General features: G+C 42.4%; 1 protein-coding gene across 1 annotated transcript; it reads right to left on the reverse strand.

Moving 5' to 3' along the window:
* Positions 1-750: 750 nt before the first annotated feature.
* On the reverse strand, positions 751-19,010 carry LOC311230989 (eukaryotic translation initiation factor 4E type 3-like). The gene is made up of 7 exons (XM_084317453.1): positions 18,753-19,010; positions 7,837-7,909; positions 7,059-7,153; positions 6,829-6,889; positions 4,092-4,158; positions 2,861-3,016; positions 751-1,902 (listed from the first exon to the last, which is right to left on the reverse strand). Exons 1-7 carry the CDS (start codon positions 18,932-18,934, stop codon positions 1,853-1,855), a joined length of 684 nt encoding a protein of 227 aa, XP_084173579.1. The 5' UTR covers positions 18,935-19,010; the 3' UTR covers positions 751-1,852.
* Positions 19,011-20,355: the final 1,345 nt, after the last annotated feature.

Below are 20,355 nucleotides of genomic sequence, written 5' to 3' on the forward strand. Positions count from 1 at the left end.
ATCTCGTCTCAGAGTCGGAGGTTCTAACCCAACATCGGAGAACAAGGGACCCCAAGGAGACGCACCACACCCTGAGGGGGAGAGTGATACGTCTCCAACGGGGCATCAAACAAGAGCGCTCCCGCTCCCTCCATAAAATCCTCAGTTTCCATCGGAGACTGAGACAGAGCAGGAGCACCCTCGTCTGGCTCCAGCAGTTCCCCAAAGCCAGGCTGTTCGCCCCTGCAGCTCACCATCTTACGACGGGAGCAAGCAGAGGCGAAGAGCTTGCGTCTCAAATCCTCAGCCACCAGAGGAGCGGGGGAACCAGAGCTGGAACTAGGCCATCTCACGGGAGACGGCCTTGATTCAACAGCCCCTCGGAGAGGCAGACTCCCCACCGGACGCCGCTCGGGCATGCCTGACTGCCACGACCGTGGAGTCAGAGCAGCCCCACGATGCACGGCGGATGCGGCAATAGAAAACTGCTGGTGAAGGGTGACGTGAGCGCTCGAACCCCCCGGCTTAGATGTAGACATTATAACTTAGCTTTTTCTCATAAATCGTGAGAGAGAAAAAAACAAGAAACAATGTCCACGCAGCTCCTCTCCAACAACTATTTTACACTAAAACTCAAGTGGTGTATACAGACACTCGCCGTGGTGAAAATAGGGAAGGAGCCGTTAGTATGGCCACACCCCTGCTTATGTAGAGGAGCGGATGGGGGTGTGGCCAGGCGGACGGGTGTGTATAGGTGCATGTGGAGACATTTATTCAGTATATGGACTGATATGGGATATATTCCAGTAGGCGCAGAGCATAAGCTATGACGTAACATAACTATCTGCCAGCCTTCAGACAATGAACCATGCATGTTTTCAGATCATGGTTTCAAATCTCATAATATAAAACACTGCAAATTCGAGTGATGTAGCTTATACATTCATAAAGACAGCTTGTTTTAAGTGATTTAGAGCATTCACTCAAAATGATTGACAGTATAACTGCAGGTATCATGATGTAAAAAAGTAATTTATAAAAAAACAGGCCCTTTTAGTTGACTGATGGCTTCAACTATATAAAAGAAAGTGCTTTGGCACTGAATGGATGGATTGATTCCTAACAAAAAGAAAACTTCTAAGAAATAGGAAACACATGAAAAGTTAAAGATTTACTGAGAATGTGTAGGCTACCTCTATAGAAATTGCGAGGTCCGTGGACTTTGCCGAGAGCAGGACCATGACAGTGCAGTTCAGTATAGGAGGGTGTCAAAACTAACATTGTAGATGAAATTCATAAAGAGACATGCATGTAAACAATCAGGCATTTCAACTGACGACTGGCATACGTCTATACTATACTGGTACAACATGACTAGAGAGCTTTGTGTTCGGGGCTGCAGACAGAACTTTTAAAAGAAGAGAAACGCATTAGGATTCTTCAGGTTTCCATCAGGAAAGATGGAGCGAGCAAACACAACCTTTACATTTTGCCATTAAAATGTAAACTATTTGCCGTTTCCCCCTCCAGTATACAGTAGACATCCATTAATTACGTGGTCAGATAGAACTTAGAAGTGCCTGGTAGTGTACATATAGGAGCATGTCAATTATAGGATTCAAATTCAAATTCCTCCGACTTGGTTCAGTTAGGCCCAGTCTGGGGTAGTCTCTGAAAGACTTCAGAGCTCCAGGAAACAATTTCAACATCAAAATGGAAAAAAAGAAAAGACATACGTCATTCAAATCTATAAAAATATATCAATAATATTTTCCTTATTAAAGGAAAAAAATTATATTCTTGATTAAAGTTGTGGACATCGCAGTATGTCCAGACCAGTACATAGTTCAGATTTTAAAAAGTGCACCATGATCTAATGTCTTCTTGAGCGTCCTCCTTCGAAGGCATGATGTTCCTTGTGTGCTGAAAAATTCAAGTCATAGTCAGTCTTGATCTGCCGTGCATATACACACTAACATTGATAATGTATTCATGAGATGAGTAAGAACTTCACTTAAAACACCAAATAGTGGAAACAATGCTATGCAATGAGAGATGCACACTTCACACTTGTGTAATGTAATATGTTTTTGATTTGGTTCGATCTGTAGCGCTGCTGCCTTTCATGCTGGCAAGTACAGGACTCACGGCTAAAACTGAGTCGAGGTTTCACCCAAGGAGAGGAAGAGAAAGTCCTTGTAGCATGAATGACACCCATCACCCTTGCACTTGGAAACCACTTGGAAGCCAAGTACAGCCATATGTCCTACACATTAAACTGAGATGCACTCAGTGCAACCAATAGTTTAAAAACAAACAGTTAAAAAAATTACGCAGTGGTTCCACTGAATTTGTGAAAGTGCTTAATAGCAGGGTGAAAATAATTGTCTTTGTCATCTGTACTGTACGTTATAGTGTGTGTATGTTTTGCACCATGCAGCAAGTGAAATCCATTATTACTTATGTTTATGATTAGTTTAGGTGTCTTGTAACTGGATAACACCTCATGCTCCCATGTATTCTCGCAAAATGGTGCAAATTAGTTATGATCTATGTTTATTTCAAGCTGCAAAAGGCTTCAAAACATCTTTGCATGAACAACCACATAGACTTGGGTTGTGCACTGCCACAAACACGCTTCAATTCTCCTAATGCATGCTTGCAGGCAGTGGAAACAAAATAATTGGAATATATAAAAAATATATTAGCTCATTTCACGGTAAGATAAGCTTAACCTTGCAATGCTTCGTCCGAATCACGCCCCTAATAGAACACTCTGAGGCAATGCTATATTTAAAACCTAGAAATATATATTTTTTCTTTTGATGAATCCAAATACGTACAGTATGTTGATCAGAAAAAGACAGCGTATGATACTTACATTTATAAAAAACTGCTTTAAAAGTTATGTGCGGAAGAAGCTCGTAGATCTTTCCCAGGATATTAGCTTCATTAGCAAGAGGCGCGTTTCCATTCCAGATTTGAACTACATCTTCCCGTTCACGAACACTAACACTGACACCGACAACCTCATCATCTGCAAACAGAGAGACACTGATGAGAGCAATAAACAGGCACCATACTGTGTATATGATGGCTACATTTTAAAAACGGGGTGGTAATTGCAGGATTAGCTAGATGACATTCTAGAAATATCACTGAACAATAACTTCTAACATTCAAGTTTAGTTTTACATATAAGTTATCCGTCCTTCATCAGCAACATTGCCATTAATTCAATTATTCAATACAATGGCAAGAGTGGATCATAGCAGCACCATATAACTATATTAACTGATTAACCGTTTTCATGTCAAGGATCTTCCAATTAATATGTTATTTACATTTAGTCATTTAGCTGACGCTTTTATCCAAAGTGATTTACAAGTTCTGTACGACAGGTCGTACAACTCTATCAGCTGAGTAACAATATTCATCAAAGTGTTGCGTGTTAAAGTGTAGGTTAGTTTATTAGGACAAGTGCATGACAGTAAGGTTAGTTAGGGTTAGATTATTATAATTTTTTTATTTAATTTTTTTCAGATAATGGTTGAAGAAGTGCGTCTTTAGTCGACGGCGAAAGATTGGACGGGATTCGGCTGTCCTAACTGGGGTGGGTAGTTCATTCCACCATTGTGGGGCAAGGACTGAGAATAGGCGGCTTCTCTTTGATTACCCTCCCGGAGCTTGGATAGGAGTAGGTCTAAGGCGGCCAGAAGATGCAGAGCGTAGGGGTCTTGAGGGTGTGTAGTTAGAGACCATTGCAAATAAGCCATGGATGCTTATTAGATATGATATAGTCCAGAATTCCCGATGATGTCTAATGCAGGTGTGGGAGTGAAACCTATGATCAATTCTAGTGAATAAAATATTAGTGAAATTAAACGATTCCCCATTTGGCTGGGAACCACCAGGGGGGTCCCTGGACCCTAGCTTGGGAACCACTGGTAAAAAAGAAACTGATGCATTTGCTTATAGCCCAACTCCGCCCTCTAGTGTCTAGATATGAAAGTGCCTTCCTGTCCCAAACTCCCAACACCACAACGACTCTGCACCTAAAACCCCCTACAGCGATGGTGTCAGGATCAAGTACGGACTTGGTGCCCACTTACCTGAAGCACAGTAGTCTGCAAACTGCTCTCCGATAGTTGCAAGTAACAATTCTTTCCAAACAGCTGCCTGATACAGGAAAACAAACATACAGAAGCAAATCAGTAAGTTTACATGGTGTTTTTTATCTACACATGAATCTCCAGAGTGTGTCAGTCCCACGGTACGGTACGCAGAGGCCATTCATCAGAAGCAGCAGCATACAATGATTTGATCAATGTGGGTTTCTGTATGGTTCAACACGTTTCATCAGTACAGACTTCTCAAGAGGTGGTACAAATGATCAAATATTGTGTAACTACATTAAACCGGGTTCTCTGCGCATATTCCAGCTGAATGCTCTACAGCACAATCCTTTGTAACGCCAGTGTTTTTTTTAAGGTTTTAAAAGAAAATATATACAAAAACATAAATAAAAAAGGTACATGACTGTGTACATAACCGCCTTAAATCTGTTAATAGACTACAAGCAGAGCATTAGCCATGAATTATGAGTATTGTAGTAGTTGTCATCATGATGTCACAAGCGGATAGTAAAAATTCCTTTCCTTCTCATTAATATAGATGATGAAACGTCACATGTTTCTCCATCTAGGGGAGGAAAGGAGCCGTAAGCGCTTGGCATCTTTTGACCGAGGGTTGAGAATTATTGTTAATGAATGGCATCTTGTTGGACCGGCTCCACCTTCAGAGAACGAAGTAAACATCCAACACCAGAGTACCACCATATGACCGACGTTGCTCTATTGAAGCGTCACGCTGGGTATGGTATGGAGATGTTTTTTTTTTTTTTTTACTTTCTTTTTTAGCGTTTATCGCTTTTCTGGTCAAGCATGATCGACAGAAACAGGTTGAAAATAGGATGTAGAGCAGGGGAAGACATTCTGAGAAATTCTGAGGGAATCGAACTCGTGTCCCCCAGATCCGTGACGAGCACGGTTTTCCCCGACGCAGAAATAGCGCCGAGATATGCGGTGAGCTACGGGAGCTCCCAGTATGGAGATGTCTTACTACCAATACCTGTTCTGCTCAAGTCAATACCAGTTCTAACAATACTTACTTTGTTCAAGGGCCAAAATATTATATTACGATACTTTTTTTCACCTACGGCCCTCAATACTTTCTTAAATTAAAGCATATTTCATTATGTAATAGAATTCATTATTTTCCATGTAAAATGTGTACATCCCCATCTACTTTTTCCTCAGAATCTAACCACGTTCAAATGATTTCTTCAATAAAAAAACATCCATACACTAGAACAGAGGTTGTAATTGTATTGAAGATTGCCGATATAGCCTCTCAATGTCTTAATAAAAATGGTTGCAGTCCATTAACACTTTGATTGCCTAAGGTTAAATTCATGATATACCATCCGTTGCCAGCTCTATTTAACATGGAGAAGTTCCCCTTCTTTGCAGGGCTATAACTTTTTAAATTCTATTGCTAGATTGCCATTATTAGGGCCCATTCAAATGTATTGTTCATGGTGTAGCAACGTTAAACTTTTTCATTCACATATTCATACCAAAATATGATCTAAAGTATAAGTATGTTTTCATCTCTTTCTGCAGCTTTCTCCAGAACGTGATTTATAGCCCCAAATACATTATATTGATGATGAAATACAGTTTGGTAGGAATCTGTGCGAGATCAAAAATTTCAATTGGACGTACTTCTAGAAGTTTCTACGTATCATCTGATATTGACCGGATGGGCGGGGGATCGTTTATAATTCCGTGGGCAACGTTTTACCATTCATCTAATGTGGGTCAAATGTTCATCATAGCAGTTAGTGTCGAACACGGTAATATTACATGCTAAAACTCACCCCAGTCTCCGCGGGCCGTTGGGCGATCAGCGTGGGGTAGACAGTTTTCCATTATGGGATGTTGAAATACCCGGTCCATTTCCAGGTTGTATAATAATATATACGTCCAAATCATGTTGTTTTTTCGAGTTATTTGCAGCGATCGATGTTCACTGTGTGAAGACTGAGTCTCTCTAACATTAGCGAGTGCCCGGACCAATTATGGAGTGAGTCCTGCCGGGTTAAAGGTAACATCCGTTTTTTCGATCTGCCGATCGGACACCAGATGGCGGTCTTGAACCGCTAGAGGATTGAGAGGAGATCACACTTGTGTCTCAGGGCCCCGGAAAGGAAATATGATTCCGATCACAGATTTTTGAAATATTGATATCAAAGACGAGTTACGGCGTCTTCGGCAACTTGAGCATGGCGGGGAAGGACGCCTAAACTCGTCCTTTGGCAACTAAAGTGTTAACAGACTATAAGGCGGTTATGTACATAGTCATGTAGCCTACCCATTTATGTTATAAATGTAAAAAAAAAAAAAAAACTGCAGTTACACAATTCAAAAGGATTGTGCAGTAGTGCAGTGCTGAGAAGCACCCGATTCAGCTGCACTGTGCAACATTTTGCTGGAACTTTGTTTGTCCGAGGGAAGCAACAGTTCCGATTGGAAGATCAAGAAAGAGGCAGGTTTGAGATAGGTCAATTGATTGAACCCTTGAACTGAAGAACCATATTCGTTCGTTTTAAACTTTTTGACAGCCCAAGTATTTGCAGTTGTGAAGTTAATCTAAATCACTTCAAACTACTCAACCTCGACTGACCATCTTTAGATAATACAGTAATAATACAGTGAAAACATTGCTCCTATGAAAACTTAAAAACAGACTTATATGGTTCTTCGTCTGAGGTAATTGTGAACCTACAGTGTTTTCCTTTGGTATCTTCATCTTCCATACTCCTCCTTTTGCATTGCTCTCCTCTTCCCTGTTGATGGACAAATGCAAAAGAAATGCTTCATGGTATGATCACATTTTCCAAAACGTTTACCACTTGCATCAACAAAAGGGGGGCTACAGTAAATAACCTGCCCTCCATCGGAACCACCGCTAACGAGGAAAACATTCTCAAACGTTAATTGGTGTGAGAGACGTACCACAGGGGCCTCCTCTCTCCACGCATTAGGTGGTAGCTGCATCGCAGTGGCAGGGCGGGTGCAGGAGGGATGTTGTTGTATACGCTCCAGAATGTCTGTTCACAGGGAGGAAACACAAAGGGACAAATTCATTCATTCAAACCTTTATTTCAACCCATTAGGAAGCTGAAGGTTCACAGAGTCAAGATAACACAATAGAAATCAAAATAAAACAACTAAATCTATTAAAAACAGTGATCGGAAATCATTCTCTTAAATTTCTGTAAATGTTGGAAGATTCTCCCAACTTTAGAGTGAGTTGGAGGTCATTCCACATGTCGGGTGCATCAATAGAAAAGGTTGAAAGGTTGATCCTCCCAAGTTCAGAGCATGAGCTCGAGGGACCCTAAGAACAAGCCAGTTGCTAGATCGAGTTGAATAGGTACCAAGATTCCAATTACATATAACATGAGCAACAAAGTTATAGATGGGTTGTCCTGTTTGTACAACATACAATCCTCTGCTGAAATGACGTGATTGAGTTGTTCCTTTACAGGGCTTTATGGAGAAACCCTGATAAAAGTCAGTAGAGACTCAATTGTTAGATTTAGAACGTTAGAATTCATCAATAGGAAACGCAATTTCTTGTAGGATTTGTTAAGTAAACAAATGTATAAAACAAACAAAGACAATTATTTTGTATCTGCTACAAGGTTACATTATACATTACACACCCACACCATCATAATCATGAACAAAGCTCTCCATTGAATTACTGTGTGTTGATACCAGATCTTACCTGAACTGTCTGGACTGTGTAGATTTTCTTCAGATTTGATTCACACTCAGCAGCTGTTGTCCCTGGCAATGATCTAAAGGAAAAATGTAAATATACTGTTTCAAATCCCAACAGATATGAGTGTAACAATACACAAATTCTTTTTTTTTATCTACTTTTTCTCCCCATTTTTCTATTTTTTCTCCCGTCCCCAATTTCGTATTGTCCAATTCTACCCTCCCCTGTCTCGAACGCTGTTAGGCCATGCCTCCCACAAGCCGGCTGCAATGTGGACGAAGCCTTGCATCACTTGTCCCCTCTGGTACTCGAGGAGGGAGCCATCGCATCTTTTCACCTGCACAGCGCAATCTCTCAGCGGCGAGGGTCTGCATGGGAGGGACACGCCGCCCTCGTCGCTTCCTGATTCTACTGTGCAGGCGCACCAACCGACCTGTAGGAGTCGCTGTCCACAACATCCGATCCCCACCCACCAGCTTCCCACCACCTAATACTGCCAATTGTATTAGTATGAACGACCAGCCAAGCTGGTAGCAAGCAACGCCGAGAGCTGGCCTCGAACCCAGCATATCCTGCATTGGTGGCGAGCATCTTGCCCACTGCGCCATCTAGCCGCCCTCAATACACAAATTCTTAATATTCTATACACATTTTGATTTTGAGGTCACGATTAAATTAGATTTTCAATTCTTTAGGCGTAAAACTTTATTCATACTATAGAGCTCTAAATTAGCCCATATAAATGGTCTGCATTTTTTTTTTTCCAAAGCGCTTTTGAACGTATACGATGGCAGAGGCTCAGGCAACCATGCAAGGTGCCAGAGAGAGAGAGCGAGAGAGCGAAATCATAGCTCATAAGTCATAGAGCTATGATCTGATGTTAGCTAGATGAACCATACTTGTAAGTGGAAGAAACTCATTGTAGATTTTGGTCTTTTCACAAGCCATGTTAACAATAAGAAAAACTAGAGTAGACAAGACATGCGCCATCGATAGCCAACAAATAGTCGGCAGGGTATATCCCCGATATAGCCAGAATCCTCAATGACACCTTCAGACCACAGCCCTAATCTGGTCAAGTGGTTTGGCCAAACAATAGGCTTCATACAACTTGTCCAAATGGTGGTGGTCCGTAGATGCCACACATGACATCACAAAGTAACAACACATTTAAAATGTCATCATGATCTGACAAACCGTTGAGGAGTAGTTACATTTGCCAATTACTCAAAACTTCACAGGCCTCCTTGCTATTATAAGGACAAACGTATTTGTCAAGTTTGGTGAAAATAACTTTCCGTTTACCATGAGTTTTTAACTAAATTCAATAGAGGGGAAGTCCCTGCCCTTCCACTAACCACGTGGAACCATATTTCGGAGAATATATGTACGGTAGAGACAAATAATTTTTTTTATCCCATTTGAGTTATGCCATAAAATATGCATGACGTTTGTCGATTTAAAAAGATAACTTTGCAAGTCAAGAAAGTTGATTGACTCACAAGTTAGCTAATTAATGTTGGCTTTTTTGGTGCTATAACATAATTATGTGTATTTCATGGCACAATTCAAATGGAATTCAAGCGGAAGGAGTCGTCCGTCTATTGGATTTGGCGGTCATACGGTTTGGACAAACAGTTGTCTTCATTACATATTTGAAGACATTGGTCCCTACATTCCACACAGTAGATTGTGAGAATCAGGTGAACAGCCTAGAGGCCCTAAGGAAAAGTGATTTATAATTCTCATGACTGTACTAAGGCTTGCCATGGTAGTCCGTGATACCAGCCGGATCATGGACTCCTTTTCCATTCCTTCGTTAGTGTTTTTTAGGGGGCGAGGGTTACTTGGTTTATCAGTAGGGATGTCCGATATTATCGGCCTACTGATATTATCGGACGATATTGGCATTAAAATGTGATATCGGAAATGATCTGTATCGGTTTTAAAAAAATATATATCTTTTTTTGTTTACATTTATTTAATCTTTATTTACCCAGGCAAGCAAGTAAGAACAAATTCTGATTTTATTTATTGTCAAAAGTATGCATAATGTTGTGTTAATTCCAAGACAAGATAATGTAATGTTAATTACCTGAAATTATTCCGTTTTTTGGGGGGGGGGGGGGGGGCCCTGCATATATCGGTATCGGAAATTAAGAGCTGGACAACATCGGTATATCGGTATCGGTAAAAAAGCCAATATCGAACATCCCTATTTATCAGTCTTAAATCTAAATAGTTGGTTTATCCGCGGAATAATCACTAGGATAATGATAGGATCAGATTTGGTTGAGACTCAAACTTAGATACTTAAAACCCCTGGAAGCATCAAATTGTTCAAATGTATGTATGGTATCCAACACAAGTGTGATATTAAGCATCCACCAGCCCGTCTGTACTGCTCTGCCTAAACCCATGTGACATGTTATATTACAGATTCATCAACTTTTGACATTAACTTTTGACATTAACCCGCCAAACCCGAGAAAAGTCGGGTTATCTCGCCATGCGTTGAACGCCAAAACCCGAGATTTTGTCGTCCTTTGATCCCCATTCTATACTGTCAGCCGGAGCCATCTAGGTGTCTCTGATTCATATGCCTATGTTGGAATTGCAATGCCGATCGAATCTCACCAGGTGGCAGTATCGCCTACCTTTTGAACTGGGAACTGAGGATATCACTTAATCTTTTTTTTAATCTTAATCTTTTATTACGGATCTACGAATAGTTTAGTACTTTCTGACTGAGGTAAGATCCATCTTAGGTAACCTGCTGGTATTTTTTTTACGTAAAACATGCTTCTGTACCGATCACAGCGTCGCCGTTTACCGGACATAAAACTTGCTTTTGGTAACGATCACAGTTTTGAGTTAAAACGACCCCGCCCCCCTCCCTTGATGATTTTGTGAAGACACATATGAACATGGTATATACCTTTGATTTGGGAGTATTTGGAGCTTCAGGCGATCAACCAGAACGATTTGGGCTTATTGCATATAATGCGTCATATTTCGTGATCTATGGAAAAAGACTGGATTATTTTGGAAATGGGGCGATGTTTAGCATGTAGCGTGTAACAAACTACAGTGTGTAGAAATGAACTAATTAGTCAGTAATGGACTATGAACAATGCCTGTCAAATGAGCCATACTATTGTCTCCATAGCTATACAGAACACACGATGGGTCTACAAACATCGCTAAAATTGTCAATAAAGCTGGCCATTTAAAGATGGCAAAAGCAGATGGCAGTCAATGAGTTAACAATAAACACATGTAAAGGGGAATGGATTTATGGCAGGCAGGGAAATGAGCAGCAAACTATAAAAATAACATCTCCCACCAAGTATGACTCGGTTCCCTTCGTTCATACCAAAGAGCCGCTCAAAGGAATCGGATTGTTTGTGACGCAACATCACTATACCGGTGTCACTCTGTGTTCAGGCTCCACCGAGTACATTACTTGCCCACCACTATTTCTTATATAGAAATAAAACCCACTTAGTTCATTTTCGCGGACCAGTGCCCACAGTCATCAAAAAAATATATATATATTTGTAAAAAGGTGTTATTAATACTCAAGTTTCAAGTTTCTTTATTAGTTGTCATACAGAAGTACAGAATACTTTTATACAAAATGAGTCTCTGTTGCGCTCCAGAGACTGTGCTAGACAAAAATAGATAAGTATAAAATAAAATAAGTATAGCAGTATAAAATAGAAGTCACGTACGTAGACACAAGTGTTCAGTATGTACATATGTACAATGTTCAATGCAGAGTAGAAGTAACTGAGTTACCATACAATATACTATACAATATACTAATATACTATATAAGCAGAAATGGGATGAGGTACAATTTAGGTACAATTTACAGTTAGGTGTAATGAGGTATGGGTTGTAGTGCAAATTCTTTACCAATAAATATAAAGTGTGTTTAGGTGTTCTAAAGTGTGTAAAGTGGGTGCTGCAGTGAGTTGTTCGTTTAAAGTGAGTGTGTGCGTGTGGATGTGTGTGCTGTGAGTGCATTTGATGGTTGTTAATGTTACATAGTGTTATTGTTCGTTGAGCATCCTGATGGCCTGGGGATAGAAGCTTCTTCTGAGTCTTTCTGTGCTCGCCTTAAGACTCCGGTATCGCTTGCCTGACCGCAGCAGTTCAAAGAGGCAGTTGTTTGGGTGGCTGGAGTCTTTGATAATTCTCTTAGCCTTACCCATGTACCACTTGTTGTAAATGTTCTGGAGAGTGGGAAGACCCCCTCCAATTGTGCGTTCGGCTGAACGGGCCACTCTCTGTAGTCTGCTACGGTCTTGTGCGGTGCTATTCCCAAACCAGGAGGTGATATTGCCAGTCAGGATGCTCTCTATTGTACATGAGTAGAAGTTCTTAAGGATCTTCTGACTGACTTGGAACTTCCTTAGGCGCCTGAGGAAGTAGAGGCGTTGCCGTGCCTTCTTCACAACACTGTCAATGTGTGTGGTCCATGTCAAGTCCTCGGATATGTGGACTCCGAGGTAGTGTTGTCAAAAATATCGAAATATCGATACATATCGATACTGAATATTTAAAACGGTTTCGATACTCATTTCCCGAAATACCGATACTTTCTGCAGTATCGATACCAGCTGGCTTGCTCGCAGTGTTCTACCGCAAGTTGTTGACAGACAGACACGCTGCTGCAGAGCACGCTGGCCCCTCCTCCTCCGCTGCAGACCCGTCTTCAGTTTGTAAACAAAAGATTTTAGCTCCGAATATGGCCAGTGCAGAGCCTCCGCAACTTGTGCTTGTGGATAAAGAAAACAGCAGAAGTGCTGTTTGGAAGTACTTCGGGTTTGAAGTAAACGACGAAGGAAAAGCTAAAGCGTTGTTACAGAGCAGTGCCAACGATAGAGCTATTACCTAACGTTAGCTTATGATAGCTAGCTGGCCACCTTTATAATTACTTCATGGAAACGGAGTAACGTTAAGTCGAGTTCATACTAACTACACTAGTACACGTATGAACTAGACATAACGTTACCCCGTTTCGGGAAAAGCTAAAGATGCCACGATGCCCATTTGCAAGCGTTGTTACAGAGCAGTGCCAACGATACAGCTATTACCTAACGTTAGCTTATGCTAGCTAGCTGGCCACCTTTATAATTACTTCATGGAAACGGAGTAACGTTAAGTCGAGTTCATACTAACTACACGTATGAACTCGACATAACGTTACCCCGTTTCCATAAGTGTTTAAGTAGCAGCAATCTTGTTGAAAATGTAACGTTAATAAATGCTCCGAGTCCGAGCATAGCTCCGGATCTCTCTCTCTCGCCGTCATGAAAATTGTTGTAGTTGTTTTAACCAAATAAAAAGCAGCAGCACTATTGCATAACCGAGTCATGTTTGCTATGTATTTCTTTCTTTAGGAGAGTTTGTTTCACAGTTTTAGCATGATGTTTTATAGATGGCTAGGTTAAACAGGTTTTTGTTTTTAAGAGGGGTTTGATTTAGATTAGATAATTTAGTTATTTTTAAATGTCTGATCTAAAGATAAACAAATGGTTTTAAAAGTTATATTTATCTTCTCTTATAGTACCAGAGAGAAGCTGAGGAGAATCAACCAGCAACAAAAGCAAAATTTGTTAAAAAAATATATATATATATATATATATATTTTTTTTTATCCACTTTTTCTCCCATTTTTCTATATTTTCTCCCATCCCAATTTCATATCATCCAATTCAACCCTCCCCTGTCACGGACGCTGTTTCTTGCCTCCCACAAGCCGGCTGCAATGTGGACTAAGTCATACATAGCACAAGTCCCCTCCGGTACTTGAGGTAACAGCAGTCGCATCTTTTCACCTGCGCAGCTCGATCTCTCAGTGGCGAGGAGTAACGCGTGGGAGGCTCACGCTGCCCCCGACACTTCCTGATTCTACTGCGCAGGCGCACCAACCGACCTGTAGGAGTCGCTGTCCACAACGCCCGATCCCCACCCATCAGTTTCCCACCCCCTAATACGGCCAATGTGTATTAGTAAGGACGACCAGCTAAACTGAAAGCAAATGTGGAGCGCTGGGCTCGAACTGACGAGCCCAGCGTCTCCAGCATTTCGCCTTGCCCACTACGCCACATAGCCGCCCATTTTTTTTCTTCTTTTTTTGGTATTGAAAACATCGATACTTTCGATACTTTTCAAGGTATCGTATCAAAGTCGAAATTCCAGTATCGTGACAACACTACTCCGAGGTACTTAAAACTGTTCACTCTCTCAACCGGTGCCCCGTCGATGCTGAGGGGGCTGTAGTCCCTGACCCCCGACCTCCTAAAGTCCACAATCATCTCCTTTGTTTTGCTGACGTTCAGGGAGAGGCTGTTCTCTTGACACCATCCCGCTAGGACCTTGACCTCTTCCAGGTAGGGCCTCTCGTTGTTTGCAGAGATCAGGCCCACCACTACTGTGTCGTCAGCAAATTTGATGATTGTGTTGTTGTTCCGCTGTGCCACATAGTCATGTGTGTACAGGGAGTAGAGAAGGGGACTCAGAACACAGCCCTGGGGGGCCCCTATGTTGAGAGTGATGGATGAGGAGGTGCAGTTGCCTGCTCTCACCACCTGGGGTCTGCCCGTCAGGAAGTCCAAGACCCACTGGCAGAGGTCATAGTTCAAGCCCAGGTCCCTGAGCTTGGCTATGAGTTTGGAGGAGACTATGGTATTGAATGCTGAGCTGTAGTCGATGAACAGCATTCTCACATAGTTCCCCTGCCTCTTGTCCAGGTGTGATGCTGCTGTGTGCAGCACATGGGCTATGGCGTCCTCCGTGGACCTGTTGGGGTGGTATGCAAATTGCAGGGGGTCCAGGTTGATGGGGAGGGAGGAGCAGATGTAGCCCTTTACTAGCTTCTCAAAGCACTTCATGGCTATAGAGGTGAGAGCTACAGGGCGGTAGTCGTTGAGGCAAGCAGGCTTGGATTTTTTGGGTACAGGGATAATAGTGGACTTCTTCAGACAGGTGGGGATGACAGCCTGTTCCAAGGACAGGTTAAATATGTCAGTGAATACCGGGGCCAGTTGGTCGGCACAGACTTTTAGGACGCGGCTGGGGATACCGTCCGGTCCTGCTGCCTTCCTGATATTCACTTTCTTAAAGGTCCTCCTCACCTCGTGTTCTGTTACCCTGAACACTGAGTCTCCATAAGCAGCCCCCCCCCCCCCTCCATTGCAGTGGCTTGTAGGCTGGTGTCATTCCCAGCCTCAAACCTTGCATAGAAGGTATTGAGATCATTTGCTAAGGAGATGTCACTGTTCAGCTTGAGGGAGGTGCCTTTGTAATCCGTCATCGTTCTGAGGCCCTGCCACATAGCTCTAGAGTCAGCCTGTTCATATAAGAGTTAAATTTTATCCCTGTATCGCCTTTTTGCTTCTATTACTACTCTCCTGACGTTTTATCTCGCCACCTTGTGGTCATTCATGTTGCCTGCCACAAGCCCGGCGTTGTATGCTGAGGTGCGCGCTTTCAGAGCCTCACGGACGGATTTGTCTACCCAGGGCTTTTGGTTTGGGTAAACTCTAATTGTGGTAGTGGGGATTGTTTCTTCCACCAAAGTACAAACAAGTCCAGCACTGTCTCCGTGTAGTCATTAATGTTATCTGTGTTAACGCGGAACACCCCCCAGTCTGTACATTCAAGTGCAGCTTGGAGTGTGCCCTCTGATTCTACAGACCATTTCTGCACCTCTCGCGAGACTACCGGCGCGCGTTTGAGACTTTGTTTATACTCCGGAGAAAGAAAGATGGCGGCATGATCAGATTTGCCAAATCCGCTGGCAGAATGAGCCTTGTAACCACACTTAAATTGCGAGTAACAATGGTCTAAAATATTACCGCCTCTGGTGTTACAAGTCACATGCTGGTAGAAGTCTGGCAATACTCTTCTCAGGTTGGCGCTATTGAAATCACCCACAACCACAATAGCAGCATCAATATTAGCTGCTTGGATTCTATTTACCTCATCATGGAGTTTGGTCAGCGCGTCACCTGTGTTTGCTAGTGGTGGAATATACACTCCGACCGTGATGATCAACGTTAACTCTCTCGGGAGAAAGAAAGGCAGACACTTGATGGATATATACTCCAGGTTGGGGGAGCAGTGGTTCGAAAGCTCCTTCACGTTGCCTGGATCGCTCCAATTGTTGTTCAACATGAAGGCTATTCCACCTCCACGCTGTTTTCCGGATTCTGCTGTTCTATCCTTGCGGTGAATGAAGAAGTGATCGGCCGGTTGAATGGCGTGGTCTGGGACGTCCGACGTCAACCACCTCTCGATGAAGCAGAGAGCGTTACAGTCTCTAACGTCTCTTTGGAATTGAATCCTTGCTCTGATGTCATCCAGTTTATTGTCTATTGATTGTACATTGGCCAGCAATATGCTGGGCAGACTCGTTCTGTGTCGCCTGGCTCGCAATCTGTTTTCGGACACCGGCTCTCCTTCCTCTTTGTCAGACCACCTTATAAACTGAATGTGTGTGCACCAGTCTGCGTGGACGGCAGAGCTATTTTAAGTCTGTGTAGCAGAGTCGTAGTACAGAGTAGCTTTCAGAGTAGATTTAACGTGAAGGAGAGAGAATGCTCTAGAAACGACATGACAGGTGGATGATTTGGCAATCTTTCGGATTTAAACCCCACCCACAACAGCGAAAGCTCAACTGGAGAGAAACTCTGCAATGCACTAAATAAGGCTGCAGCCAGCTACATTGATCCATCAATGAATGCATATCAAATTGATGGATGGTATTACGGTCTGTTGGTTTCTTTTTAAATTAGAACCCAACGTCAACTCTTCATCCATTGCAACAAATGGATATTAGTAGTTGAAAATGTATTAAAAAACGACGTAGATGGACAGACACAGCGGATCAATGTATCCCGGCCGTATAATGTTAAATATCAAAGTAAGTGCTCTACAAATATTGCTCGTTGTTTTGTAAAATGTCCGGTGTCACCGGTAATACTGGTATGGCCATGAGTTTATTAATCATGGGAAGATCCACATCACAGTGGCAACCCTATCTGTATGACAAACGGATCAGAACAGTGTGTAAAATAACTTATTCGATTATATATACAAATATATTTCACAAGACTACACACAGAAGTGTTGTTGTGTTGTTAAAGGAGAACTACATCCCATTTAAGAATTATTATGTTATGGTCTATGACTATGGTCTAAAATATTCATGAACACCAACCACTCCGAAAATCTGAAAACTTGAGTACTAAAATTAACATTTGTGTGATGTAATTTAGGTATAAAGTCTGAATCTACTCCATTAACAATGGAGCACCCAAGGGAATGTTCTGAGTAGCCTATACGTATGTGTACATTTTGTGTTTCAAATCTGAGAACACTAGAATAAAGCTAATTTGGGCATTAAAATAAATCCACTAAATCAGTCTCCCATTCATTGTCTATGGATCGGAGCAGCTCCAGACTTTATACATGACATCACAAGTTTGAGTCTTACTTCTCTGGTTTCTGGCTTTGGGTGAGAGACTAGCTCATGTTCACACATATTAAAATATTGGTTGCTTTCTATGTCTCTGAATGCTGTGTTTCCCATGCCTGTAGGAGTTAATTCTATACATGCTTACAAATTGTGGTTGTTCACAAATGCTAGATAATCAGGCAGCTTTAGCACAAGTAGTGTGGTACAAGTACAAATGTTCCAGACTCTGGCAGTGGTACTCAAACTTTTAATATCCCCAAACTGGTAATAGCCCATCGACCCGAGTTAATATGTTGTCCTAGGGCCGTTACTAGGCACCCTCACTTGAGAAGCTAGTTGTTGTTAGTAAATAATATATACTGTAGGTGGGTAGATGACAGAGGAACCTATGGTCAAAATAGTCATTCTTATACATGCTCTCACTTTGTTAACCTCTGGTGGATAAAACATTCAATTAAAACGATTCCCCATGTTACTGGGGGCCCCCTGGCTGGAACCGCCCTCAAGGACCCCTATGGGTCGGGTCCCTGGACCCCACTTTGCGAACCACTGATCTAGAGCGTAGCTTATTATTGCCAATGCCTACACATGTACGCAGTAAAATAAATACAGAATCATATCTAACCAGGATTCAAAACGTGACTTTTCTGACTGCCATCCAGGGCCTTCAGTCTCCAGTAATAGCGATGGCATAACGTGTTCCCCCCATGACGTGGGCCTACCCTGTCTTCACGACTGACCCAGTTTAGCTTTTGGTGGAACTAGTCTGAACACTTGAGAACTGGCCTGCTGCAGGGTGTCCGATAAGAACTTAACAGGAGATGAGAACTATACTATCCAGGAATATGTATTGAGTGGAATGAGCAGATGAATGTGTGGTTGTGCACACACACACATTCAATAAAGGAATAGAAAACAATCCAAACTGGGCATGAAATGTCCACTTGCAAATGAGAGATGTTGTCCTAGTGACTGTCGGAACACATTTACGTGGCTAAGTCACAAGTCACAATTAAGTTGCAAAAATAGGCAAACCGAGCGGGGTTAATGAATGCTCTCTGCAAACGAACATGTACCCACCGGCCACCACAGATGTGATAAACGTGTTCATCTGATACCATCACGTCATCCATTGTTTTATAATAACATCCGAAATTGTTCACACTTGTCAGCCGCGGTTTGATGGAGGAAACATAGACGCAGAGCAAATCTCCTCATAAACTCCCCCTAAACGGCGACTTGAAGGCCTCCGGAAAGAGATGGCACATATCTACGTTTTTCTCTCTCTCTCTCTCGCTCTCTATTGTGGCTATATTTGAATTACATTGTAGCCCACATGATCATACCTTGGGGTAAAAACGACGCGATTCAAGATGCGAGATTATAGTTATTATTAATGGGTTGCTTCTGGTATTCGGGTTATTACCTGTCAAGCCAAAACGTCCACGGTGAGTGCAGGGGCAACGTTGTGGCGTCTTCGATGTGGTTCTTTGTGATGTTTTCCAGTTCTTTCTCGTCGATGTCGTCGATGTTGTTTTCGGCCGAAAACGACCGGTCGTTCTGTGCATCTGCGCCCAGCTGCAGGGTTGTACCCGTGGGAACCGCCATCTCCGTGTACGGCGTCTTAATTTAATGTGCCCCAGAAGCTTATTATAAAAAAAATATATCGCCTGGTTTTAACCCCAGAAACACTGTCGCTCTGTCCGCCCACCAAGGTGACGGTCCGTCTGCGTCACCGTCACAACAGAAACCTCGCACTCATTGGCAATCTTCTAGCCCTAGAGTTACTAGATTTACTCTTCTAGATCTAGCTCCCCCTGGCAAATGGCAATAGCCGCGTTATGGATCCTCAATCTCATCATAAAGTAGTTGTAAAACAAATTTATTGATATTTGTTTGCTACAAGAATTGGATTACGCGTGAATAGCCTGACTCAGATTGTCTTAATGTATTTCTTTATTCCACCAGGTTAGACAAACCATTCAGCCGGGGCAGAGTGAGTCGTGTTTCGTGAGGGGTAAAAACCAACATAACATATCTTTTACATAATTACATTTGTATGTCGACTCCGGATTTCATCAAATAAATGTTGCCGCTGCTGCTGCATTGATCTGCCTACAGGGGGCGCTGGTGAATCACCAGCAGCTGGATTTAGTTTAAGCTATAGGCATTGAGCGCGCGCGCACACACACACACACACGCACACTCAAACGGAATAAACATAATTTATTTTAATTCCATCTCTGATAGCTTTTATCTTTTATAACACAAGCAGGTCTAGTCTTTGCATTTGGAAGAGGGGTATTTTTTAAACACATGAGCTGGTGTTCTTTCACAAGGCAGTTGTACTTTGCCTTTACGCATATCAGTCCTATACATACACACAGCCCCCCTGTGCATATGTAACTCTTTAGAGGTCACTACAGCACATGTAAAAACTGCTTCAAACTGGTTGACTGAGAACTGGCCTGCTGCAGGGTGTCCGATAAGAACTTAACAGGAGATGAGAACTATACTATCCAGGAATATTTATTGAGTGGAATGAGCAGATGAATGTGTGGTTGTGCACACACACACATTCAATAAAGGAATAGAAAACAATCCAAACTGGAGGACTAAGGCATGAAATGTCCACTTGCAAATGAGAGATGTTGTCCTGGTGACTGTCAGGCTGCAACTGATGGTTAGATGTTGTCCTGACTGTCAGACTGCAACTTATGGTTAGATGTTGTCCTGGTGACTGTCAGACTGCAACTGATGGTTAGATGTTGTCCTGGTGACTGTCGGGCTGCAACTGATGGTTAGATGTTGTCCTGGTGACTGCCGGGCTGCAACTGATGGTTAGATGTTGTCCTGGTGACTGTCAGGCTGCAACTGATGGTTAGATGTTGTCCTGGTGACTGCCGGGCTGCAACTGATGGTTAGATGTTGTCCTGGTGACTGTCAGGCTGCAACTGATGGTTAGATGTTGACCTGACTATCAGGCTGCAACTTATGGTTAGATGTTGTCCTGACTGTCGGGCTGCAAC

The sequence above is a fragment of the Notolepis coatsorum genome (genome assembly GCF_963971535.1).
Source record: "Notolepis coatsorum genome assembly, chromosome: 6".
Classification (NCBI taxonomy): domain Eukaryota; kingdom Metazoa; phylum Chordata; class Actinopteri; order Aulopiformes; family Paralepididae; genus Notolepis; species Notolepis coatsorum.

Excerpts from the sequence above, each read along its gene's own strand:
- LOC311230989 (XM_084317453.1), bottom strand. The coding sequence starts at position 18,934 with ATGGCGGTTCCCACGGGTACAACCCTGCAGCTGGGCGCAGATGCACAG. Across the intron at positions 7,910-18,752 it reads TGGACGTTTTGGCTTGACAG|ATCATTGCCAGGGACAACAG; the intron begins GTAATAACCCGA and ends TTTTTCCTTTAG. Across the intron at positions 4,159-6,828 it reads AGATACCAAAGGAAAACACT|GCAGCTGTTTGGAAAGAATT; the intron begins GTAGGTTCACAA and ends TTCCTGTATCAG.